Genomic DNA, 26,288 nt, shown 5'->3' on the forward strand with positions numbered 1-26,288 from the left:
ATGAATTACAAAAAGAAAAAAAAGTAACTCATAAAATTACGATGGAGTTTTTAAACTTGATATAATATAGTAACCAATCCTAATAAAAACTTTTAGTCCAGGCCTAGTGACTCACACCTGTATTCCCAGCATTTAGGGAAGCCAAGGCAGGATGATTGCTCAAGGCCAGGACCACAAGACCAACCTGAGCAAAACAGTGAAACCCTATCTCTACAAAAAATAAAAATAAAAACTTGGGCGTGGTGGCACATGCCTGTATTCCTAACTACAGGGGAGGTTGAGGCAGGAGCATCCCTTGAGCCCAGGAGTTCAAGGCTGAGGTGACCTATGGTCACATCACTACACTCCAGCCTGAGCAACAGAGGGAGACCTTGTCTAAAAAAAACAAAACCAAAAACAAAACTCTAAGTATAATAATAATTGGGAAACTGTGCACTGTGTGTCCAGCATTGTTACAATAATATATTCCTCACAACTCTGTGAGGTAGCTCCATTTTATAGATGGAGGAACTAAGATACAAGGAAGCTAAGTGATTTGCCCAGGGTCACACACCTAAGAAAGTGGTGGACTCAGGATTTGAACCTAGGGCACTGGGAACAAAATCTATGCTCTTAACCACTAAACTACACTGCTTCTTCTAGAAATAAGATTAGAAGGAAACTTCCTAAATGCAACAGAACATCAGAATCCAACAATGAACACCATATGAAATTGCAAAAGACTAAAAACATTCCCCCGAGAGTTAAGAGAAAGACATCTACTGTTCCATGTTTTTCGAAGTTCTTGCTAATGCATAACATAAGTGACATCAAATTAAAAGACAAATAAATTACTTATTATAAACCTAGAAAAGCTAGGAAATGAATCTAACAAACTATTAAACCTAAAAATAATTTATCGACATAATTGGATCCAGATAAAATGTTTAAATCAATAATTAAAGTTTATACTAGCAACGACCAATAGAAATTGAAGTATGGCTTTCAAATGCAGCCAATTTTCCTCCATCCAAGAGCCTGAGGCTTTTTCAGGATTCACTTGTACTGAGCACCCACACCAGACTGGTGGTAGTGAGTTAATATAGTTAGGAATGGTGCACATTCCCACACTCTAGGGGTTTAGTATGGTAGGGAATGAACAGACAAGAACCAGAAAGTAAAACTGCAGCTTCCAACAGGCAGGATAGTTCTGCAGACATGACTGGCAATGTCCAATTCAGGGCAGGGAACCAGAAATGTCCAACTCGTGTACTCATATGGTGTGGGGCTCTTCCCTGAAATCTGGAGGCTCCCAAAATAAGACACTTAAAGAGGAAAAAGTCCTATCTGCGTATCTTTTAAAGGAAAATGGAAAAAAATACAAAAAAACAAGCTGAAAACATTTAAAATACATATTCACAAATGGTAAAATTCCAGCTGTGTCTTAAGTTCAGTTTTGTGCTTTTGTTGTTGTTGTTGTTTGAGACAGAGTCTCGCTCTGTTGCCCTGGCTGGAGTACAGTAGTGTGATCTTGGCTCACTGCAATCTCTGTCCCCCAGGTTCAAGTGCTTCTCTTGCCTCAGCCTCCCAAGTAGCTGGGATTACAGGCGTGCACCACCACACCCAGATAATTTTTGTATTTTTAGTAGAAACGGGTTTTAGCATGTTGACCAGGCTGGTCTCAAACTCCTGGACTCAAGTGATCTGACTGCCTCAGCCTCCCAAAGTGCTGGGATTACAGGCATGAGCCACTGTGCCCAGCCAAGTTCAGTAGTTTCTAAAGGCCCTGAAAAACTTTAGGCCCCCAGTAATCCTTTCTGACTTTGAGACATCTCCCCAATCACATTTAATTCTGATTTTCTTGATCCTCAACTCTTTCCTTTCTTCTGCATTGTCTGAAACACCATCCTGGCTAACACGGTGAAACCCCGTCTCTACTAAAAAATACAAAAAACTAGCCGGGCGCGGTTGTGGGCGCCTGTAGTCCCAGCTACTCGGGAGGCTGAGGCAGGAGAATGGCGGGAACCTGGGAGGCGGAGCTTGCAGTGAGCCGAGATCTGGTCACTGCGCTCCAGCCTGGGCGACAGAGCAAGACTCCGTCTCAAAAAAAAAAAAAAAAAAGAAACATACACAACAGCTCACAAAATCACCCCTCCGGGTTACATGACTGACATTGCCCCTCTAGCCTCCTCCTCCACCTTTGTCACACTGCGGATCCTGTCAGCCTGTTAAGAAGTCTGGGGGATGGAGGCCAGGTGTGGTAGTTCACGGCTGTAATCCCAGCACTTTGGGAGGCCGAGGCAGGTGGATCACAAGGTCAGGAGATCAAGATCATCCTGACTAACATGGTGAAACCCCGTCTTCACTAAAAATACAAAAAAATTAGCTGGGCATGGTGGTGGGCGCCTGGAGTCCCAGCTATTCAGGAGGCTGAGGCAGAAGAATGGCGTGAACCCAGGAGGCAGAGCTTTCAGTGAGCAGAGTTTGCGCCACTGCACTCCAGCCTGGGCGACAGAGTGAGACTCCATCTCAAAAAAAAAAAAAAAAAGTCTCGGGGATGGAAAGAGAACAGGGTGAACATTAGAGTCAAAGGTCCACCAGCACTGGGCCATTATTGCAAAGGTGGAAGGAAAGGTGGTTCAAGCTCATGGACTGACATAGGACTGCAGAAGGAAAGAAAATACTCTGAGAATATTTCTTGTTTCTTATGTCTTTGCAGAAGGAAAGATGGTCTGGAAGATAATTAAGGCACGGTTCTCATCTTGAAATTAAGACAGCAGTTGTAGTGAGAAAGGACTAGCTGATATGGAAAACTGGTTAGTTTGATACTACTATTTTACCAAAAACCTCATCACTCTGAATTCTAATCATCCAGGAATGCTACTAGTTGAAATTTTCAATCATCTATATTACAGCCATGAAAGTCAAGTCTTCTTGCAGTAAATTTTGACTGTAAGGTGTTTTTTGTTTGTTTTTTGTTTTTGAGATGTAGTCTCACTCTGTCACCCAGGCTGGAGTGCAGTGGCACGATCTCAGCTCATTACAACCTCTGCCTCCCAGGTGCAAGCGATTCTCCTGCCTCAGCCTACCAAGTAACTGGCATTACAGGTACCCGCCACCACACTTCGTTAATTTTTGTATTTTTAGTAGAGACAGGGTTTCACCATGTTGGCCAGGCTGGTCTCGAACTCCTGACCTCAAGTGATCTGCCCACCTCGGCCTCCCAAAGTGCTGGGATTACAGGTGTGAGCCACTGTGCCCGGCTTTTTTTTGTGTGTGAGACAGGGTTTCACCATGTTAGCCAAGATGGTCTCGATCTCCTGACCTCGTGATCTGCCCACCTCGGCCTCCCAAAGTGCTGGGATTACAGGCGTGAGCCACTGCACCCAGCCTACTTCCTTCTTTAGAAGCTTCTAGTGCAGTGGATGTGATGGGGAGAGGGGAGCCTGTGCCCATGTTAATGATGGCTCAATTTGAATTTTAAAACTTAAGAACTAGCATACTCAAACTATTATGTATATACTAAAATAAATAGATACCATACCTGATCTCAGAAGCTTACAAGCTGGTATGAAAGTATACACATATGCAGCTGGGTGCCGTGGCTCACAGCTGTAATCCCAGCACATTGGGAGGCCGAGATGGGCAGATCACCCGAGGTTGGGAGTTTCAGACCAGCCTGACCAACATAGAGAAGCCTCATCTCTACTAAAAATACAAAAAAAAAAAAAAAATTAGCCATGCATGGTGGTGCATGCCTGTAATCCCAGCTACTCGGGAGGCTGAGGCAGAAGAACCGCTTGAACCCGAGAAGCAGAGGTTGTGGTGAGCCAAGATTGCACCACTGCACTCCAGCCTGGGCAACAAGAGCAAGACTGAGACTCTGTCTCAAAAAAAAAACAAAAAAAGAAAGTATACACATACACAACTATATATGTGTATACTCTGTATATATGTGATACACATATCACATTGTAAATTGAGAACAATTTACAAAAACATTTAACAGTTATACATCGTAGCACCAGCTAATTTAAAGCATTAAGGCCAAATTATATATTTATACTTTATACTTCTATTGAGAAGTATAAACTAAACAAACAACTATTTGAAGAAGAAAGTCTTTCAGAGATGGCATAAATCTTGAACATTGTGAAGGAAGTGATTAGTAAACAGGAAGAAAAAGTTTTCTAGCTAGAAAACTCAAAAATGATGAGAGGATGTAGCTTACAGTACAAATTTTAAAAATAGCTGTGGAAGGAGATAGCCAAGGAGCAGGGAAGAACAATCTTGTAGAATGACTTTAAAAGTGACTTTACGTAAATGGTCCAGTGGAGGAACTGCAATAGAATAAAGATAATACAACTGCTGTTCTTCAAATGTAGAATCTGATTATGGAATGCATACTAACAAGACAGATTTTTTAAATAGTTTTTTAAGAGAAGGAAGGAAACCTACAAGTTAATGACAGATGTAATCCCTAATTTCCTAATACTAAGTAAGGATCAGACTAACTTGCACCTACTCTCCCACCTTAGTGACCCAAGGAAAAGCAAGTAGGGTATGGTCCCCACTGTGATTAGCGGTCTCCAAGGAGACCATCATCAACATCCTTCTTATAAAGAAAGCTTAACTCAAAGGTCTTTGCTCTCTGTCTCAGAGAACCATGCCTTAAGATGATGACCAAGCCAGACCTGAGGGCTTCTCTCTAGTGTGAGTTCGCTGGTGGTGATTAAAAGTGGAATGCTGACTAAAGGCTTTCCCACACTCAATACATTCATAAGGTTTCTCTCCAGTGTGGACTCTCTGGTGCACAGTAAGCTGTGAGCTGTCACTAAAGGCTTTCTCACAACTATTGCATTTATAGGGTTTTTCCCCAGTATGGGTTCTCTGATGTACCATAAGACTAGAATTATAACTGAAGCCCTTCCCACACTCATGACATTCATAGGGTTTCTCACCAGTGTGAACTCTCTGGTGTATAATGAGGTATGAGTTTTGATTGAAGGATTTTCCACACTCATTGCATTTATAGGGCTTCTCACCTGTGTGAAGTCTCTGGTGCCGAATAAGACATTTACTCAGACCGAATGCCTTACCACACTCGCTACATTCAAAAGGTTTTTCTCCAGTATGAATTCGTTCATGCTCAACGAGTTGAGAGATCTGATTGAAGGCTTTCCCGCATTCACTACATTTGTATGGCTTTTCCCCAGTGTGGAGGTTCTGATGTCGAATAAGACATTTACTCCGACTGAAGGCTTTGCCACATTCATTACATTTATAAGGCTTCTCCCCAGTGTGGGTTCTCTGATGGTCAATGAGATTTCTATTGGAACAGAAAGCTCTCCCACATTCATCACACTTATAAGGTTTCTTACCAGTGTGCAGAACCTGATGTCGAACAAGATTTTTACTGCGACTAAAGGCTGCCCCACACTCCTTACATTCATAAGGTTTCTCCCCAGTGTGGGTTCTCTGGTGGTCGAAGAGTTTGGAGCTCTGATTAAAAGCTTTTGCACATTCATTACATTTATAGGGTTTCTCCCCATTATGGAGTCTCTGATGTTGAATGAGATGGGAGCTGTGCCTATACGCCTTTCCACACTCACTGCATTCATAGGGTTTTTCCCCTGTGTGGGTTCTGAGATGAACAATGAGCTGGGAGGTTTGCCTGAAGGTCTTCCCACACTCATTACACTCATAGGGTTTCTCTCCAGTGTGGATTCTCTGATGGCCAATAAGGTGAGAACTCCAACAAAAAGCTTTGCCACATTCATCACATCGATAGGATTTCTGTCCCTTTAAAACTCCTTCATGTTCAGCAGGACTGGAAGACAGATGTGGATGTTCCCCAACTTCCTTATATTCCTCATATCTGTCTTTTGTGCATTTTTTCTTATCTTCATCTGTTATTTCCAAGAAATCACTTTCTAGTCTGCTCCCTTCTTCATTTGTGGTATGCCCTTCTAACTCCTTGAAGGTATCTTCACAAACATCTCCAATCTCTGCTGCCCCAGGAACCACCCCAAAGAGTCCCCCTGATGTGCTATTAGATGACTCTGATCCTTTAAAAATTTCCTGCTTCGGAATCAACTCCGAACTCTCCATCATGTTCCTACCTGCTGCCAAAAGAAAGAAGACGACAACTTTTACTCATTTCTTTTCTTGTTGAAGAAACAGAATCATAAAGAGCTAACATACCTGAAAAAAAGTCACATTGTGGTTAAGAAATGAGATGACACATTAAAAACAGGAGCAAAATGCTCAATTGTATCTTAGGGATGGAAAAACAAGGAAGAAGAAGCTGGTCAGTGGAGGAGGGTGGAAAAAAGATATCGAGCCAGCACAGCCAAGTCAGAAAGGCCATTGGAAAGCCTTTGGAAAGGGACTGGATTGCAAAGCATGCTGTGATCTTATATAAGTCACTCTCATGTCATGTCTCTTTAGCAAAATGGTAAACTTTGAGTTCCCTTCCAACCATGACATTATATGGTTCCATGTTTCTCAGAAAAGATGTTGGGAGAGGGAAGGCTGGCAAATACCTCAAGTCAAGTATAAGAAAGAGACAAGGAAAAGATGGGAATGAGTTGAGAAATTTCTACTATGAGGGTATGATTAGGAAAGCGTACAAAAGGAGAGATGTTGTATGACAGGACAGTAATGAGATTCGGAGAAGCTATCGGTTAAGAAAAGCTGGACGGCAGTATTGAAGGAGACAGCAGATTTCCAAAAGTGGGGATGCCACTGGCCCTCAGAGCATTGGCCTGGTAGGAGCCAGTTGTGTACTCCCAGAAAAGATAACAGGGGTATCAATCATTTGAAATATAAATTAAAATTTCTTTGATTCTCTAGAATATAAAGGAACTGAACAGGTAAATATTTGCCTTTTGGAATTCTGAATACAAAATCTGGGAGAAGGCAGAGCAATCATGGCCAAGGAAAAACACCAAAATGTGGGTTCCTTTCAATCACATCTGAATTGGGGCCACAGCCATCGTGCCAGTTAGCCTATGAAAAGTTTAAGATGTCTGGGTGAGTGATTCCTAAGCCCACCCTTTCCAGAGTTGGCTACTGCCCTATACGAATCAATCACAGCACCTGCCCTGCCAAGAAGCCCTCCCAGGAAACTGCACTGCCCCAGTCTTTGCAGAGAGGAACACTTAGGCAACCATGCTTTGTGGCAAGTGACCCTGAACATCCCATGATGGACCGCAAGTGAATGGACCAGAACCAGGTACTAGATCCAAGGGCAGCTTATCTGTAGGTTGGTCTTCAGCCTCTGCCATGGCCTGGGCCAAAGCTCTGCCCAACTGAGGTGATGGGTAATGGCTATAGCAAAAGGAATCTGTCTCTAAGGAAATTTGGAACTGAAAGTAGGGCAAAATTATGAGTGGCAGTGGAATCTGAAGTGACACATGGAGAGAAGTCAAGCCATTAGGAGACATAGCAAGCAACAAATATAAGGGAACAGGAAGTACAATTAGGAAAGAGCTATGAAAAGGACAAAAGATTCACAGTGAAGAAAACGGGCAGCAGGAGGAGGACAAGCAGAGATAAAACAGATACACTGAGAGCAGCTATATTACATTCACACTGGAACACAGGCATCAACATGTATTTGCTTTTGCTGCTCAGGCTCCCAGGCTGCCCTGAGTCAAGGCCCTGCTTCCCACAGTCTGGTCTGGCTGATCAGTTTCTTCCGGGTTCTCATTCCTTTAAGCCTATGACTCACAGCTCCTTACTTACAATAACTTGAGTGGCTCTCTATTCCTTACAACTCAAAAAACCCTACCTAAATCACCTTATGTCAATCAATAATGAGGTAAAAAGGATGCTGATCATTGTTCAAGCTGAGGGAAGGGTGCAGAGGGTCCCTATTCAAGAGGACCCAGGCAGCTTCACACACACCAGCTCTTATATTATTCACTCTAGTTTATCTGTGTTTGGAAATTTTCATAATAAAAAGTTTAAAGAGACAAGGAATATAGAAAAGACAATGTGCAGCATGCAGACTCTAAGTGACTAGGAAACAGAATCTATTACCCAAGGAGGCTATGCTATGGTCATTTTCCGGTATCATGTTCCACTGCAGGGCTCTCTGACTGAGTGCGGGACATTTCCATTTCTTCTGAGTATAGTCCACACACAGGTCCTCATATGCCACAGTATCCTGGAATGACAAGCTCCAATCGCTCAGGAACATTCACAGCCTGAAAGGCAGAGTCATCAGGGGTACAGAGGGCACAGGGTATGGGCTCTCCGTGGGCAAAAGTGTGGGAGAGAGGAGCTGAGATGACACCTCAAAAACAACAAGTCCAGGGCAAGATAGAGTCCATTACCTCCAGGGGAAGCAATGAGGCAGGAGAGCCACAGGAACAGTCTTAGATGGGGCAGAGTCCTGGGGGTGAGACCTCTAGCCATTCCTGGACCAGACTAATGGGGATGTGGTAAAAACACAAAGAACCAAGCTCACCTGGGGCCTGACCATCCAAAGTCCTGAGTTCCCCACTTGAGGAAGGGTAGGAACTGGAGAAGCACATTGAGCTGAGGGAGGAAAGAAAGCTATGAGTGGGACAAGCCCTGCTTCCGGCTCCCATAAGATCTATATTCCCAATAAGTGGATTCAAGAGAACCCAGGCACCTCCACACACACTGACTCTTAACCTCTTCCATAAGGCATTATCCCAAGAGTGCTGTGAATTTTCCCTGGAGGGCACAGTACAAGGTCCCGTATCAAGCTGAGAACTGGGTGTTCCTCCAAGCCCTCACTCTCATCAACCTTTTTCAAGGAAGCTATTCTGGCCACACTCTCTCTCCCATGGCTTCCCTAGCACCAGCCAGCCCTGATTTTCCCCTCACAGTTGTGGTTCCTCATGCCCTGGTTCCTCTTCCTGCTCCTGCCCTCTCATTATAGACCCCTTAAAACTCAGGGCCCAGTGCTTCCTTGTTCTTTCCGTCAGCAATCTGACCAATTCTCATTGCTTTAATACCGCTCTCACAGTTCTTCTTTCCCTCCTAGACCCCTACCACATGCCTCCTGTTGCCTATGGGACATTTCACTTGGGGGTGCTGCAACACCTTAAGTTCAGTGTCTAACATGCATGTTCTTACTGCCTTCCTCTCTGGATTTCCCAAGTTGTGTCAATGAATTCACGCACTGGCCAAAACATTTTAATTCCTCTCTTTTCTTCAAACACAAGTCCCATTGATATTCCCAAAACTCATCTACAGGTTCTACACAATCCCTATCAGATTCCCAGGGGGCATCTTTTTAGAAGTCGAAAGCCAATTCTAAAATTATGTGGAAACTGAAGAGACCCATACAATCACAATTCTTCTTGAAAAAGAGGAATAAGTTGAAGGACTCAAACTTCTCAATTTCAAAACTTCCTACAGAACAACAGTCTTCACTGTATTGCTTCCTGGCATAAGAATAGACATACAGTTCAATGGATTAGAATTAAGAGTCCAGAAATAAACTCATACATCTCTAGTCATTATTTTACAACAATGGTGCCCAGATCATTCAAAGTGGAAAGAATGATCCTTTCAACAAATGGTGCTGAGACAAGTGGATATGCACCTGCAAAATAATGAAGATGGTGCTCTACCTCACTCCATCTATAAAAATAACTTCTAAAAGATCAAAGACCTACATATAGGAACTAAACCTTGCCGGGTGCAGTGGCTCAAGCCTGTAATCCCAGCACTTTGGGAGGCCGAAGCAGGTCAATCACCTGTGGTCAGGAGTTCAAGACCAGCCTGGCCAACATGGCAAAACCCCATCTCTATTAAAAATAGAAAAAATTAGCTGAGCATGGTGGTGGGCCCTTGTAATCCCAGTTACTCAGGAAGCTGAAGCAGGAGAATTGCTTGAACATGGGAGGTAGAGATTGCAGTGAGCCAAGATCGTGCCATTGAACTCCAGCCTGGGCAACAGAGTGATCTATGTCAAAAAAAAAAAAAAAAAAAAAACTAAACGAAAACTCTAAAACTCTTATAAGAAACCTAGGTATAAGTCTTTGTGACATTCAATGGATTCTTGCCACATGCACACAAAAATCATATGAAAACAAGGAAAAAATAAATAAATTGGACTTTACCAAAAGGAAAACCTCTTGTACACAAAAGACTATAAGAAGAAAGTGAAAGTGAAAAGCCATCCACAGACTGGAAGAAAACACTGGCTAATCATGTATCTGATAAAGACTTGTATCTAGAATATATAAAGAATATATTTATGTTCTTTAATATATAAATATATTAATATATATTTATATTCTTTATATACACAGAATATATGTTTATATTCTTTATATATTACAACTCAATAATAAAAAGAAAAAAACAACAAATTTTAAAATAGGGCCAGGGCACAGTGGATCATGCCTATAATCCCAGCACTTTAGGTAGATCACCTGAGGTCAGGAGTTTGAGACCAGCCTGGCCAACACGGCGAAACCTCGTCTCTACTAAAAATACAAAAATTAGCCGGGCATGGTGGCAGGCACCTGTAATCCCAGCTACTCGGGAGGCTGAGGCAGTAAAATCACTTGAACCTAGGAGGCAGAGGTTGCGGTGAGCTGAGATTGCATCACTAAACTCCAGCCTGGGTGACAGAATGAGACTCCATCTCAAAAATAAAAATGGCCAAAGGGTCTGAATTGACATTTCTCCAAAGAAAATATTAAAATGTCTAATAAGTACACAGGATAGTCATCAGGGAATGCAGATTAACAGAACAATAAGATAGTACTTCATACCCAGTAAGATGGCTAGAACAAAAATCCAATAATAAGCAATCATGGGAGGCCAAGGTGAGGGGATTGCTTGAGTCCAGGAATTCAAGACCAGCCTAGGCAACATGGCAAAATCCTATCTCTACAAAAAATACAAAAAATTAGCTGGGCCTGGTGGCATGCACCTTGTGGTCCCAGCTACCCAGGAGGCTGAGGTAAGAAGATCGCCTGGGCCTGTAAGGTCGAGGCTACAGTAAGCCAAGATCACCCCACTGCACTCCAGCCTAGGGGACAGAGCAAGACTCTGTCTCAGAAAAATAAATAAAAAATCAGTGAGAATGTGGAGATACTGAAACTTTATCCACTGCTGGTGGAAATGTAAATTGATGCACACACTTATGAAAACAGTCTGACAGTTCCTCATGAAGTTAAACATACATTTACTAATTGACCTATCAATTCTACTCCTATATATATACCCAAGATAAAATAAATGTCCATACAAAAACTCATACACAAATGTTCATAGCAGCATTATACATAATAGTAAGAAGGAAGAAACAATCCAAGTATTCATCTAGCTTTTCACATTTATTGGCATAAAGTTATTTACAGTATTGGTATTCTCTTAAAATTAAGTAACTATATCTTCTTTTTGTGCACACTCTTAACAATCCAGGAATAGAGACATCCTTAAACTGATATGCAGAATAGACAAAAGAAATCTCCAACAGATGTGACACTAAATGGTAAAGACACAAAATGCTTTGCAATTAAAAATAGGAACAAACAATGTAATCCTAGACAATGCAATTAGACAAGAAAAAAATATGCAGAAAACAGACAAGAAAGATGCAAAGCAAATATACTCATGAATGATATGAAACATCACCTAAAAAATTACACAGAATGAACCAAAAAAACAATTAGAACATGATAGGACATTCAGGAGGTTGAATATATAATCAACATATACTCAATAACTTTCCAACACAATAGCAACCAATCAGAAATGAATTAATACAATAGCAACAAAAATATAAAGTACTCAGAAATACAGCCAATAAAAAATGTACAAGACCTTAGTGGAGAAATAGAAAACTCTGCCAAAAGACATAACAGATATAAATACATTTTGTGTGGGAAAACACTCCTTCAAGATGTCCGTTTTTTCTAAATTAACATGCAAAGTCAACAAAATCCCAGCCAATCACAATGTAATTTTTCTTAGAGCTTGATAAGCATATTCTAAAATTCAAATGAATGAGTAAAATAATAGTCAAGAAAACTTTTTAGATGTGGAAAGTTTTGTTCTACCAGACGATAAGGTTTAATATGAAGCTGTAGTACTTAACACAGCACGTATTACTGAAGAAATATGCAAACCGTAGATAAAAGGAAAAGTACAGAATCCTGTCACAGGCTTATACACATATGTAACGTTTGTTTTTTTGTTTCTATGGAGACGGAATCTTGCTCTGTCGCGGAGGCTGGAGTGCAGTGGTGAGATCTCTGCTCACTGCAACCTCCGCCTCCTGGATTCAAGTGATTCTCCAGCCTCAGCCTTCCGAGTAACTGGGATTACAGGCATGCACCACCATGCCCAGCTAATTTTATAAGTTTGATGTATGACAGAGATAGTGTCACCACAGTGTTACCTAAAAAAAAAAAAAAATGGGGTTCATTCACCCGGCGAGTAACAAACAACTGTGAGTATGCAAGTTTGGATCAATAAGAGTTTTATTACTTGGCTAAGTAAGGAGGACACTGGGAATATTTTCCAAAGCAGCGACTCTCCGAGGGAAATAGGAGAGTTTTATGGAGCAATGGAGCGGGGAGAGGCTACATTATTGCATGTATAGGAGGCGTCCCAGTGGTACAGACGCAGTCATTATGCCAGCACCTAAGTCACGAGTTATGGTAATGAAGCTATAGCTACTCCCAGGTGGAGACTTTAGCATGTAATGAGAAGAGTTCACTCAGGTTCATCTATAAGTTGCTGGGGTCTGTCAGGAGCTGGTTTTAACTAACTAGGTGACTGCAATCCACACAGAGTTTAGGAAGAAACAGGCTGCAGGCAAGGAGGCTGTAAAACTGTCTGATTGCTCAAGTTGATTAAATTCCTACAATCCCTGTCTACTTACAGCAGCAAGACCTTCTTTTAAAGAGCCCCAGCAGCTGTAAAATTAACCTGTGCCAGCAGCTGTGCTTGCTTACAGAGACAAAGACCAAATGTCAGTAACCACAAACGAGAACTTAGCTCAGCAGTGCTACCCAGGCCTGAATCCTTGCTTCATTACCTTATTAAAATCTCCACCTAGAAGGGAGAAATACACTTTGCTAGGCACATATACTGCTGAGTACAAAAGAAACAATGAGACTGACCGGGCGTGGTGGCTCACGCCTGTAATCCCAGCACTTTGGGAGGCCGAGGTGGGTGGATCACCTGAGGTCGGGAGTTCAAGACCCACCTGACCAACATGGAGAAACCCCATCTCTACTAAAAATACTAAATTAGCCGGGCATGGTGGTGCATGCCTGTAATCCCAGCTATTAGGGAGGCTGAGGCAGAACTACTCGAACCTGGGAGGCGGAAGTTGTGGTGAGCCAAGATCACACCACTGAACTCCAGCCTGGGCAACAAGAGTGAAACTCTGCCTCAAAAACAAACAAACAAACAAACAACAATGAAAAAAAAACAAGAAAGAAAAAAGAAAGAATGAGACTGAGCACACTCCAGTTCTTCCCATAGGGCCCCACCTCTTTCCAGGAATCCCTGCCCCACTACATGCCCTAAGAGACCTTAAACATCCCTCTTCACCACACCCAGAGGAGGGTACTTTGAGCATGAGCTTTTCCTTCTCCAGTCCTTCATAAACAAATAAAGTTTCTGCTCTGCTTAATGGAACTTGGTCTCATTTTATTGGCATGAATACCACCAGGCAGGTAAAGGACCCACTGAAGTCAAACAACCCCCCTTAAGAGTTGGTAACAGTAGCCTTACAAGTCAGTGGGAAAAATTAAACTAGTCAATGAATTGTATTGAGACAATTGGCTAGGCAAATAAAAATAGTAAATAAAATCACACAAAAAATAAATTAAAGAAACTTAAAAAACAAAACTAAAAGGCTGGGTGCAGTGGCTCACACCTGTAATCCCAGCACTTTGGGAGGCCAAGGCGAGTGGATCACAAGGTCAGGAGTTCAAGACCAACCTGGCCAAGATGGTGAAATCCCATCTCTACTAAACATACAAACAAACAAACAACAACAACAAAAACAAAAAGCCAGGTGTGGTGTCAGGCGCCTGTAATCTCAGATACTCGGGAGGCTGAGGCAGAGAATTGCTTGAACCAGGGAGGGGGAGGTTGCAGTGAGCTGATATCGCACCACTGCACTCCAGCCTGGGTGACACAGAGTGAGACTTGGTCTCAAAAAAAAAAAAAAAAAAAAGCTAAAAAACAAACAAACAAAAAACCACAAGACTCTAAGAACCCTGGTGTAAGCAAGAATTTAAGACAACCAAATGAAAAGAGTGAATATATTTGAATACAACAATATGAAAAAATCTCTGTCCAAAAGAAAAGAAAAAGAAAAAAAGAACACCAAACACAAACCACTAATAGAAGTGGAAATGTAATAGCTAACAGGAAGGATAGTTTGAAAGTCCACAGTAAAACTAAAAAGACATATTCCTTATGCTACAGGCATTTAACTTGTAAGAATCTGCCCTGAAAAACACTTGCACAGGCATTCAGACATTTACACAGGTATTCACTAGAATATTCTCTGTAATAACATAATACTGGATTCAACCTACTTGTCCATCAATATGGCTAAATAAAAGTAGCATTTTTATATGATGAAATACCATACAGCACCTAAAAGGAACATATTAGATCCTTGTGCATCACCATGGCTGTTCCACTATTCACCAGGTGGTCAGGCTGTGCTGCCAAGATTAAAAGGCCATCAAGGAAGGGACAGCACATGATCTGAGGTCGCTGAGGACAGACATCAACCACATGAGGCCCCAAGAGAAACAGTGTAAACTTACAGCAAAAGGAGAAACAGGGCACAAGATCCAGCCTCCTGCAATGCAAAGATCCCCCAGAGCTAGCACATCCACTCCACAGCAATAGGGCTGGTGTGATGTACACACCCCACTTAGGAAGGAAGAAAGATCTCAATCCACCCTCCCCACTCCCATGGGGTGTGAAATACAGAAAGCTGAGAGAATGAATGAAGGCCACTGACTTAAGAGATTAAACACAACAAAGGAGTAGACACGAAGCCTGAAACAGTGAAAGACACAAGGCATTAAATGCAGCAGCACAGGCTGTGAGGGCTCTAACTCTGCAAGGAAATGTTCCAGGCTCAAGATCACTCTTACATTCTTAACTTGGCAATGGGCTATTAAAAAAAAAAAAAAAAAAAAAAATAAATAAATAAATAAAGACATTAAAAACTGTCAATTCTTCTTGTCTCCCAGTTTAGATATTCCTTCTTTCATTAATTTAACAAACACATTCTAGGAGCACCTACTATGTCCCACACACTAAGGTAACAACAATTAATAAAGCAGACAAAGAGCACTGCCCTGGTAAGGGGCTTATGGGAAGATCAACCAATAAACAAATATATGCTATGCTAGACGGCGACAGGTGCTAGGAAGTGAAATAAGACAAGAAAAAGGGAGAAGTCTATGCCAGATGTTTTCAATGTCAGGAGACCTGGAGACTAAGATTTCCAGACGGTGGCTACTTTCACTTTTCTTCCACTTTCCCGTGTTATTTAATTGTCTCTAATAAGTACGCTTTATTCGCATAATTGGGTGAAAAGGTAAAGCCGGGAGAAACCGGGACTCTTTCCAGATTCTCTGCCCCAGACGCCCAGAGGGCGAAGAGGTACCCCCTCAGCTTGGCGGGGCGGGATCCACGCTCAGACCCCCGCCCCGGATGCAGCCTCCAGGCCGGGCCTCACCCGCCACTCTCGCCTGCACAGGTGCCCCCTCTCCCCATCCCGCGCCCCGCGCCCAGCCGGGCTGCTCACCTACTCCCGCCGCTGACAGTCAATCATCCCACCGCAGCCACCTCAGCCGACTGCCCCGCGCCTACCTCCCGACTGCCCCAGTTGCGCACGCGTGTCACCTCCCCAGGTCCTCCGCGGCCTCTCTAGGAAACTGGGAGGCACAACGTCTCTGCTTCTCCCTGGCCCCAGGGCGGCGGGCGGCGGGCGGCGGGCGGCAGGGCTTGTCCAATATATCTTGTCTCCCTCCGCTGGACACTTCCCTTCCAAGCTCTGATGCTTAGGCGCGTTCCGGATCCATACCGGCTTTGGCGTATTATCCTACATCCCTCCCATCGGGTCTACACGGCTGCCCTGGAGGCCTCTCTCCTTTCACGGAAGAAACGGATCCAAAGCTAGCGGTGAAAATAGGGCCAGCGGCCTGGCACGGTGGCTCACGCCTGTAATCCCAACGCTTTGGAAGGCCGAGGCGGGCGGATTACTTGAGGTCAGGAGTTCGAGACTAGTCTGGCCAACATGGTGGAACCCCGTGTCTACCAAAAATAATTTTAAAAATTAGCTGGGTGTGGTGGCCCGGCGCCTGGAATCCCAGCTACTTGGAAGGCTGAGGCAGGAGAATCGCTTGATCCTGGGAGACGGTGGTTGCAGTGAGCCGAGATCATGCCACTGCACTCCAGCCGGGGAGACAAAGCGAGACTCCGTCTCAAAAAACAAACAAACAAAATAGGGCCAGCAAGTCCCCAAACATAAAACCCTTGAATGGGGAAATTCCCAAACAAGGCAATAAGCCCAGCACTGGCATGACAGCTCATTATCTCCTTTTAAGTAAACGCTACAAGCCCTAGGCACAGTTTTGCAACTGTTCAAGGGTCATCAGGCTGCACATGACTGACTGCCTTTCCCAACACCAAGATACTCAATTGCCCACTTTGGATGGAGCTGCAGCTTTGTGGGAAAAACAGATAATAAGAAATTACACAAATACATCAATGTAAAGCGGTTACGAACACTATGTTGAAATATAACAGTTATTTAATTGAGAGCGACTGATAATAATGCTCGTATTTTTTCTGGTACTTTTCTGTATACTTCCGGTAGCTCATAATACACTGGCTGCCACGCATTGATTTGAGTTGCCCGAGGAAATAGAGTCCGTAACTGGAATAGCCACTGAATCCAAATCTTTTGGTCTTTTCATTACGGTGCTTCATAAAAGCTCTCCCGTCCCAAGTCCCCGTAGAGGGAGAGTTGGAGATAGCATGGCTCCTAGCTGGGATCCCAGAAGCTAGACGTAGGGGGTTGCGGGCAGGATAGTGAGGGGGCAAGATTCCAAGGAAAACTAAAATCCCTGCCCGGGAACGGTTACCACCTGGGAAAGCAGGAATGACCCAATGCATCAAGGCCCAAAGTGTACTCAAAGAACAACAGGTTAGGATGAGGGTCAAAACTCAGACCAGAAAGAGCATTAGCTGGGCGTGGTGGTGTGCGCCTGTAGTCCCAGCTACTATAGAGGCAGAGGCAGAAGGATTGCTTGGGCCGGGGAGGTCCAGGCTGCAGTGAGCTATGATTGGGTCAGTGTACTCCAGCTTGGTCAACAGAGCGAGACCCAAGGAAGGAAGGAAGCGGGGAAGAGAGGAAGGGACAGAGGGAGGAAAGGAGGGTAGTGAGAGAGAAAAGGAATGAAAGAGAGAAGGAAGAGAGAGAGAACGAGAAAGACCAGGCTGCTTCTTGGGTTACAACCTGGAGAGGCTGTGTAACATTATGAGTTGGAGAAGCAGGTACAAAGTAGTAAAAACTTCTATAAAACAGACAGCATGTGGCAGAACAGTGGGTTTTTAAAGGTGGGAACAAGAAAGCCAAACAATAGAAAAAAATAGATTGATTAACATCAGGTTACTTTTAAGGATTAAAGAAGAGGGGGCCTTATGGTGACTCGGGTTAACTGGGCTGTTTCTGAATGGTTGCTATGAATTTCCTGTTTGCAGGAAAAACTGGTCTGTTAGGGGATTCACATACTTCCGTAAAATTTTGGTTTGATTATGTGGCATTTAGCATTAGGAATTTATTTATTTTTTATTTATTTAATTTTTTTTGAGATGGAGTCTCCCTCTGTCACCCAGGCTGGAGGGCAGTGGTGTGATCTCAGCTCACTGCAACCTCTGCCTCCCCTCCTGGGTTCAAGTGATTCTCCTGCCTCAGCCACCCTGTAATTGGGGCCACAGACACAGGCCACCATGCCCAGCTAATTTTTGCATTTTTAGTAGAGATGGGATTTCGCCATGTCTGCCAGGCTGGTCTTGAACACCTGACCTCAGGTGATCCACCCCCCTTGGCCTCCCACAAGTTCTAGGATTACAGGCATGAGCCACAGCGCCCGGCCTTGTTTATTATTTATTTATTTATTTGAGATGGAGTCTCACTCTGTCACCCAGGCTGGAGTGCAGTGGCGTGATCTTGGCTCACTGCAACCTCTGCCTCCTGGGTTCAAGCGATTCTCCTACCTCAGCCTCCTGAGTAGCTGGGATTACAGGTGCGTGGCACCACACCTGGTTAATTTTTGTATATTTAATATAGATAGGGTTTCACCATCTTGGCCAGGCTTGTCTTGAATTCAGGTGATCCACCTGCCTTGGCCTCCCAAAGTGCTGGGATTACAAGCATGAGCCACTGCGTCTGGCTTATTTATGTATTTTTGAGACAAAGTATGGCTCTGTCACCCAAGCAGGAGTGCAGTTAATGGTAGGATCTCGGCTCACTGCAACCTCCGCCTCCTGGGCTCAAGCCATCATCCCACCTCAGCCTCCCAAGTAGCTGGGACTACAGGTGTGCACCACCACACCCGGATAATTTTTTTTTTTTTTTTTTTTTTTTTTTTTTTTTTTTTGTAGAGATAGGGTTTTGCCATGTTGCCCAGGCTGGTCTTGAACTCTTGACATCAAGTGATCCACCTGCCTAGGCCTCCCAAAGTGCTGGGATTACAGGAGTGAGCCACCACGCCCAGCCACTGGTTGTTAATCTTTTAAATATCATCTCTGAGAAGAAGAGACCTAGGTAACAGTTTCAGTTCTGTCTGTGGACTGGAAGGAGGTGTTGAAGAGGCCAATTTCTTTCCCTCCCTGCAACCCCTCCTCACAGGTAGAATGAGACAAGATGGAAAAACAGCTCCTTTAGCCCCTCCTGAATCACCGAATTAACCCTTTAGTTGCTGGACCATATGAATGATTCAGGATTGGCCTTGCTGTCAGAAAGATGAGGTGGATCCACAAGGTGGGGACAGCTGGTGTCAGAGGGCCATGGGATTAAGGACCTCTTTTATTCTCAACAAGCCTAGGTCATTGTTCTCTGAGTAGGTTGGAGATGAGTGGGTTGCTTGCCAGAAGGAGAGCTGGATGTGTCCTGTGCTTATGATCTCCCACGTGGCCTGGCTCTGGTTACCTTAATGTCAAGACCCCGGAAAATAGTTTATCTTGTATGGCCTGGCTGCTAGGATGTTAGTGGAGGTAGGGGGTGCAGAGAAGCTGGGAGATACAGAAACCACAGTTGTTCTGTTGGGGGTGTTAGAGTGTAACAAGTTGGATGCAGACTTATAAAAGGCAAGATGAAAGGACTAGGGGAGTCATTAGTAGGAAGATGTGTACCACTGAATATCCAGTTGACACTTTATGTATAATCATCAATCAGTGGACAGTGGCAGAGGACAGTTAAATACAGAGTCAGAATGCCTCAACTGTTCCTTCCAAATCAGGAGACAGACTGGAGACAGTAGGCAGAATTCAAGTGGCTGGGTAGTCACAGGGCCCAGGCATCTCCCTGCTGAACACCATGACTGGTGTAAACGAGGGACTCCTGTGAAGTGTGCGCATACTATCTACTGCCATCATGTGAAGGATGTAGGTCAGTGATCAGGTCTGGGGTAACCCATCTGAGGTTTGTCTGGGATCTGGAGAAAATGTTACAGTTCATCAGGTCTTCCAGCCTTGGTCATGGCCAACATACAGGTTTCGTGACTGGCAAACATGGGTGTAGTTCCTGACATGAGGAGTAGTGAGTGCTAAAAACTGACATCAAGATCCTCCTAAGAAGGAAGGTTGTAAATTCAGGTGAAATGGTGGTCTAGATGGAGCAGCAGGGCTAACGTGACCTTTATAACCCATGGAGGAATGACATGGTGTTTTTCAAATGTAGTTGACCCTTGAACAACATGGATTTGAATGGCCTGGGTCAACTTATACATGAATTTTCTTCTGCCTCTGCTGCTTCTGAGACAGCAAGACTAGCTCCTACTCTTTCTCTTCCTTCTCAGCCTACTCAATGTGAAGACAGTGAGGATGAAGGCCTATATGATGATCCACTTCCACTTAATAAATAATAAATATATTTTCTCTTCCTTATGACTTTTTTTTTTTTTTTTTTTTTTTTTTTTACAGGATCTTGCTCTGTCACCCAGGCTAGAGTGCAGTGGCGCAATCATAGCTCACTTCAGCCTCACCTTCCCTGGCTCAAACAATCCTCCCATTTCAGCCTTTGGAGTAGCTGGAGCCACAGGTGTACACCACCACACATGCTAATTTTTAAAATTTTTGTAGAAATGGGATCTCTTCATATTGCCCAGGCTGCTCTCGAACTCCTGGGCTCAAGTCATCCTCCCAGTTTGGCCTCCCAAAGTGCTGGGATTACAGGTATGAGATTTTTTTGTTTTTAATTGAGATAGGATCTCACTCTGTTGCTGTGGCATGATCACAGCTCACTGCAGCCTCAAACTCCTGAGTTCAAGGGTTCCTCTTGCCTCAAACTCCCAAGTAGCTAGGACCACAGGTGCATGCCACCATGCCCAGCTAATTTTTTTTTTTTTTTTTTGAGACAGAGTTTTGCTCTTGTTGCCCAGGCTGGAGTGCAATGGTGCGATCTCAGCTCACTGCAACCTCCGCCTCCCGGGTTCAAGCGATTCTCCTGCCTCAGCCTCCCCAGTAGCTGAGATTACAGGCATGCGCCACCCCATCCAGCTAATTTTGTATTTTTCAGTAGAGACGGGGTTTCTCCATGTTGGTCAGGTTGGTCGCGAACTCCCGACTTCAGGTGATTTGCCCACCTCGGCCTCCCAAAGTGCTGGGATTACAGGCATGAGTCACCGCACCTGGCATGCCCAGCTAATTAAAAAAATTTTTTTTTTTTTTTTTTGAGAAGGAGTCTTGCTCTGTTGCGCAGGCTGGAGTGCAGTGGCACAATCTCAGCTCACTGCAAGCTCCACCTCCCGGGTTCATGCCATTCTCTTGCCTCAGCCTCTTGAGTAGCTGGGACCACAGGTGCCTGCCACCACGCCCGGCTAATTTTTTGTATTTTTAGTAGAGATGGGGTTTCACCATGTCAGCCAGATGGTCTTGATATCCTGAGCTCGTGATCTGCCCACCTCGGCCTCCCAAAGTGCTGGGATTACAGGCGTGAGCCACCGCACCCAGCAAAAAAAAATTTTTGTAGAGATGGAGTCTCACTATGTTGCCGAGGCTGGTCTTGAATTCCAGTCCTCAAACAATCCTGCCTGGGCCTCCCAAAGTGCTGGGATTACAGGAATGAGCCACTACAACTGCCCAGTTTTCTCATTAACATTTTCTTTTCATAATTTACTGTATTGTAAGAATACTGTCTATAATACATGTTACATACAAAATATGTGTTAATCAACAATTTATGTTATCTCTAAGGCTTCTGGTCAACAGTAGACAATTAGTAGTTAAATCTGGGGGGAGGCAAAAGTTATATGCAGATTTTCTACTTCATGGTGGGTCAGTATTCTTAACCCCTGTGTTGTTCAAGGGTCAACTGTATGTCCACAAGTTTTTGCTACTTCTCTCTTCAAGAGATGGAGCTGGACTTAGTGACTTGCTTCTAACAAATAGAATAAGGCAGAAGTGATAATGGGTCACTTCCAAGACTAGGTTATAAAAATGTCTATGGCTTCCTTTGTCCTCTGTTTCTGAGATCACTCACATTAAAGGATGCTAGCTGCCATGCCCTGATAACACTTAAGCAGCATCATGGAAGGCCCATGTGGCAAGAGACTGAGGACTCCTGCCAAGAGCTAGCGAGGAACTTAGGCCCCACTTCAACAGTCACATTAGTGAACCATTTTGGAAGTGGCTCCTCCAGTGCCAGGCAAGCCTTTAAATGATGACAGCCCCGGTCAACATCACAGTTAAAATCTCAGGACAGACTTTGAGCAAGAACAAATCAGCTAAGCTACTCCTGAATGCCTGACCCACAGAAACGGTGATACAGGAAATGTTTGTTGTTTAAGCCATAAGTTTGGGTATAATTTGTTTTGTAGCAACACATAGATAATGAATATACAAAGTTTTTAAAAATCTGTCAAATTTCCCACATCATCCTTAGTCTGCAGTTCCTCACGCCCTCTCTGAAATGGTACTTGGAAAATTTGAAATAATCCTATGCATTAATTAGGGCTCTCTTCATCATACATAAGAGCCACAGATCAAACTAGTTGGAGCAAAAGGGGAAGTATCTTACATAAACACTTGAACAGCAGGGGTGCAGCTGGATCTTAGAAATCCCTGAAACCAGAGACTAGAAAGTCGGTTAGAACACATCTAATAGCTTTGCCTTTAGTTCTAATTCAAAACAATCTCAGGAAAAGGCTTTGGTTGGTCAGTTGAAGTTGCGTGCCCATTTCTAAACCAATCAACAGTTGTGGGCAGGACTTCTGTTTCAAGTAATTTTGCATATTAGATGACCTGAAAACTCTCCTGCACAGAGATGTAGAGATTTAAAATATGAAAGTTTCAGTAGAATCCATAGGTTCACACACACAAAAAGAAAATATGAAAGAGTCTTAGAGACATAGAGGAAGAAATTACAAGGTTTTGCCTACAGCTATTAGGAGTTCCAGAAAAGAAAAAATTAACCACATGTATTCAAAGATAGAATAGCTGTTAATTTTCCAAAATTATTGAAAAACCAAAATCCTTAGATTTAGAAAGCCCAATAAATCCTAAACAGGATAAATAAATATAAATCTGCACCTAGACACACACTAGTGAAATTGCAAGATACAAATTTTTGTCTCATGCATCCTGTCCAGGCCTGGTAAGTCTCTTTTGGTTACACTTTCTTTTGTCAACATTCCTCTTAGATTGACAGGAACCAGAAATGGACATCTATACCCAGTTATAGTTTGAATATTAGGCTACTTGCTTCGTTGTTCCATTCCTCCCCCAACAGACATAGCAGTCCATACCCCTGAAGTGGGGGTCACAGCAAAGTATCATTTCAACACTGGCAGCCATTAACAAATACACACACCACTGATATTCCCAGCATAAGCGTGCTGCTGGTTCTGCTGAAGGTACTGCTTGTAACATAAACATAATATAAAAACACAAATGCTTTTTTTTTGTTTTGTTTTGTTTTGTTTTGTTTTGTTTTGAGACAGAGCCTTGCTCTGTCGCCAGGCTGGAGTGCCGTGGTGTGATCTTGGCTCACTGCAACCTCCACCTCACAGGTTCAAGCGATTCTCCTGCCTCAGCCTCCCGAGTAGCTGAGACTATAGGTGCATGCCACCACACCCAGCTAATTTTTGTATTTTTAGTAGAGACAGGGTTTCACCATGTTAGCCAGGATGGTCTTGATCTCTTGACTTCATGATGTGCCCGCCTCAGCCTCCCAAAGTGCTGGGATTACAGGCATGAGCCACCACGCCAGGCAAGCAAATTCTTTTTTTTTTTTTTTTTTTTTTTTTTTTTTTGAAAAAGAGTTTCGCTCTTATTGCCTAGGCTGGAGTACAGTGGCACTATCTTGACTCACTGCAGCCGCCTCCTGGGTTTAAGCGATTCTCCTACCTCAGCCTCCCGAGTAGCTGGGATTACAGGCGCCCACAACCATGCCCAGCTAACTTTTGTATATTTAGTAGAGACGGGGTTTCACCATGTTGGTCAGACTGGTGTCGAACTCCTGACCTCATGATCCGCCTGCCTCAGCCTCCCAAAGTTCTGGGATTATAGGCATGAGCCACCACGCCTGGCCTTGTTTTTCTTTTAAAGAACAAGGAGACCAGGCATGTGGCTCACATCTCTAATCCCAGCACTCTGGGTGGCTGACAACACAAGAGGATTGCTTGAGCCCAGGAGTTTGAGGCCAGCCTGAGCAACAGAGGAAGACCCTCCCTACAAAAAAAAAAAAAATTCAAAGAATTAGCTGGATGTGCTGTAGCTCCAGCTACTCAGGAGGATCACCTGAGCCTAGGAGTTGCAGACTGCAATAAGTTATGATTCCACCACTACTCTCCAGCCTGTGTGACAGAGTGAGACCCTGTCTCTAAAAATAAACAAACAAATAAATGTCAGGTCTCTGAGCTGGAGCTAAGCCATTGTAACCCCTGTGACCTGCACATATACATCTAGACAGCCTGCGGGAGCCAAGAAGTCTGGAGCAGCCGAGAAACCACAAAAGAAGTGAAACAGCCAGTTTCTGCCTTAACTGATTAACCAACCTTACGACATTCTGCCATTATGACTTGTTCCTGCCCTACCCTAACTGATCAATCGACCCTATGACATTCTTCTGCAGGACCATGGATCTCATGATCTCCCCACCATGCCCCGTGTGACCCCTCCCCTGCTGACAACAGATGACCACCTTCAACTGTAACTTTCCACTGCCTACCAAAGTCCTGCAAAGCTGCCCCTCTCCTACCTCCCTTTGCTGACTCTCTTTTTGGACTCAGTTCACTTACACCCAAGTGAATAAACAGCCTTGTTGCCCACACTAAGCCTGTTCAGATGGTCTTCTAGACGGACACACGTGACAGTAAATAAATCACAATGAGTCTTAGGTGATGCAGACCTTCTTGATGATATCCAGAAGTTTGATCAGGCCAAGAGATGCAAACAGCTTTGATTGTTGGGCATTCCACCTCCTGCATATCTACTTTACTCAGAAGAGCCACCAGTTATGTTCAAAGGGAAGTCTTTGAACATAAGACTTGGTAATGAAGTAAGGGAGGGTCTCTCATCCACTCGCTTTGGCCAAACTAAATAAATCCTTCTCTGCTCCTAAGTGCTGATGTGTCAGTGTTTGGCTTACTGAACATCAGGTACATGAATCTAAACATTGGGTTTCAATAACACATGTAGGTTATTACAGGAATCCACAAAAGGGACCTTCAAGTTGCATCCTGTGTGTGTTTCTTTGGCCTTTATGACATGCTTTGGAAACACATTAGTCTTATCTGGAGAGCGTGTTAAAACCTTAATCACTGGACCCCATTTTTACATTTATGACTGAGTAGGTCTACGGAGGGACCTGAGAATTTGCATTTATCACTGGTTCCCAGGTGACACAGCAGTTTGGGGCACCATGCTTGCAGAACCACTCCAGAGACCTCTAAATTGGTAGTTCAACCTTAGCTGCATTTAGAAACACTGGGAAAATATGTGTATGTGTAACCAGCTCACATTTAATTGTGACATTTTGAAATTGTACAAGTATTTTGACATCTGCCCCCCATATTTAGTCTCTTAAAATGACGGGAAAACACCAACCAATCACAGGTTTAATTAGTTTAAAAAGTTTACCCGTTCAGTTCCTCTTTGTAGCACCTAATATTCCTCTGAAACATGAAACAGACCCAGCAGTGTCCAATAGTAAATTTCTACCCCACACCCCGCAACAGAGTTGAAAAGTTCAGGCTCTCTGAGCATTGTGTTGCAGCGGCACTTTTCCAGAATTGGTACCTCCGCCGAGTTGGGGGAGTTTAAATGTAGCAGTGAAAATAGCTTTTTCTCCTTCAAAGGGAAGAAAGAAAATCACTCCTTAAAACCCAGACGGTCTGAAGATCTGGCTGTGAGGTCTTTCTTCCTGTCCCATCTCTTCAGACCTTTTTTTTTTTTTTTTTTTGGCAGTGGAGCAAGAGGGACTAAAACCTAACTTGAGTTACAAGAAACAACACAGTGATGGCTATAAAGGGAGTGATCAGGAGCAACTGGGACACTTTACCTCCCACATCCAATGTTTGTGCTTCACAGAAAAACAACAAAGATAACAAATCCACAAAATGCAACAGCTGGAATTACAAATTTCATTCACCCAAGGGTGGTAGAAGGCAGGAAAGAAAGGTGGGAAGGTAAATGGCACAGGGAGAAAAACAAAATAGTCAAATCTGTCCAGTCATAGGGACTGGCAAATGCTAAAAAAAAATAGCTGTAGAAAAAAGAAAAAAAAAAAAAACACTGAAAAAACGGTGGTCCTTTCAACTCTCAGTGATGTTAAAAATCCACACACTGGTGTCAGGAAGATTCTGCCTTATGTGCACCAGAGATAAAAAATTCCAATTCCTCAGATAGGGGTTATGCAGAGGGCCCTTGGCAGAATGAATCGTGCCTTCCCTGGCAGGGGGAGGTGAACTGGGAAAAAAGCTGCCACAGCCTCCTTCCAATCCCACCCATCCCCTTAATGGCAGGTGACTCAGACCTGCAGCCTTCAGTTTAGGTGGAGATATATGTGGTGAAGGGAACTTCTCTGCAGAGGTTGA

At 43.7% G+C, this 26,288-nt stretch overlaps 2 protein-coding genes across 4 annotated transcripts in view; both read right to left on the reverse strand.

Moving 5' to 3' along the window:
• The window catches only part of ZNF445 (zinc finger protein 445), a 63,486-nt gene extending 55,360 nt beyond the window's left edge, over positions 1 to 8,126 (reverse strand). The window contains exon 1 of the mRNA XM_050778386.1: positions 8,026 to 8,126. The gene's annotated coding sequence lies outside the window, so the exon portion shown is untranslated. The remainder of the gene's footprint in view (positions 1 to 8,025) is intronic.
• Positions 3,264 to 16,443, reverse strand: ZNF852 (zinc finger protein 852). 3 transcript variants are annotated; one of them, XM_050778389.1, is made up of 4 exons: positions 15,773 to 16,443; positions 8,456 to 8,526; positions 8,026 to 8,152; positions 3,264 to 6,101 (listed from the first exon to the last, which is right to left on the reverse strand). In XM_050778389.1, exons 2-4 carry the CDS (start codon positions 8,468 to 8,470, stop codon positions 4,651 to 4,653), a joined length of 1,593 nt encoding a protein of 530 aa, XP_050634346.1. In that variant the 5' UTR covers positions 8,471 to 8,526; positions 15,773 to 16,443; the 3' UTR covers positions 3,264 to 4,650. The 3 variants fall into 3 exon arrangements, with proteins under 3 accessions (XP_050634346.1, XP_050634345.1, XP_050634347.1); XM_050778388.1 differs by having other exon boundaries at positions 3,264 to 6,104; positions 15,773 to 16,442; XM_050778390.1 differs by lacking the exon at positions 8,026 to 8,152.
• Between the last annotated feature and the right edge of the window lie 9,845 nt (positions 16,444 to 26,288).

The sequence above is a fragment of the Macaca thibetana genome, chromosome 2 (genome assembly GCF_024542745.1).
Source record: "Macaca thibetana thibetana isolate TM-01 chromosome 2, ASM2454274v1, whole genome shotgun sequence".
In the NCBI taxonomy this organism is placed as follows: domain Eukaryota; kingdom Metazoa; phylum Chordata; class Mammalia; order Primates; family Cercopithecidae; genus Macaca; species Macaca thibetana.

What these genes read in the sequence shown, in the direction of transcription:
- ZNF852 (XM_050778388.1), bottom strand. An exon ending in CCATAGCATAGCCTCCTTGG is followed by an intron (nt 6,105 to 8,025) that starts GTAATAGATTCT and finishes TTCTTTTGGCAG; the next exon opens with CAGGTAGGAACATGATGGAG.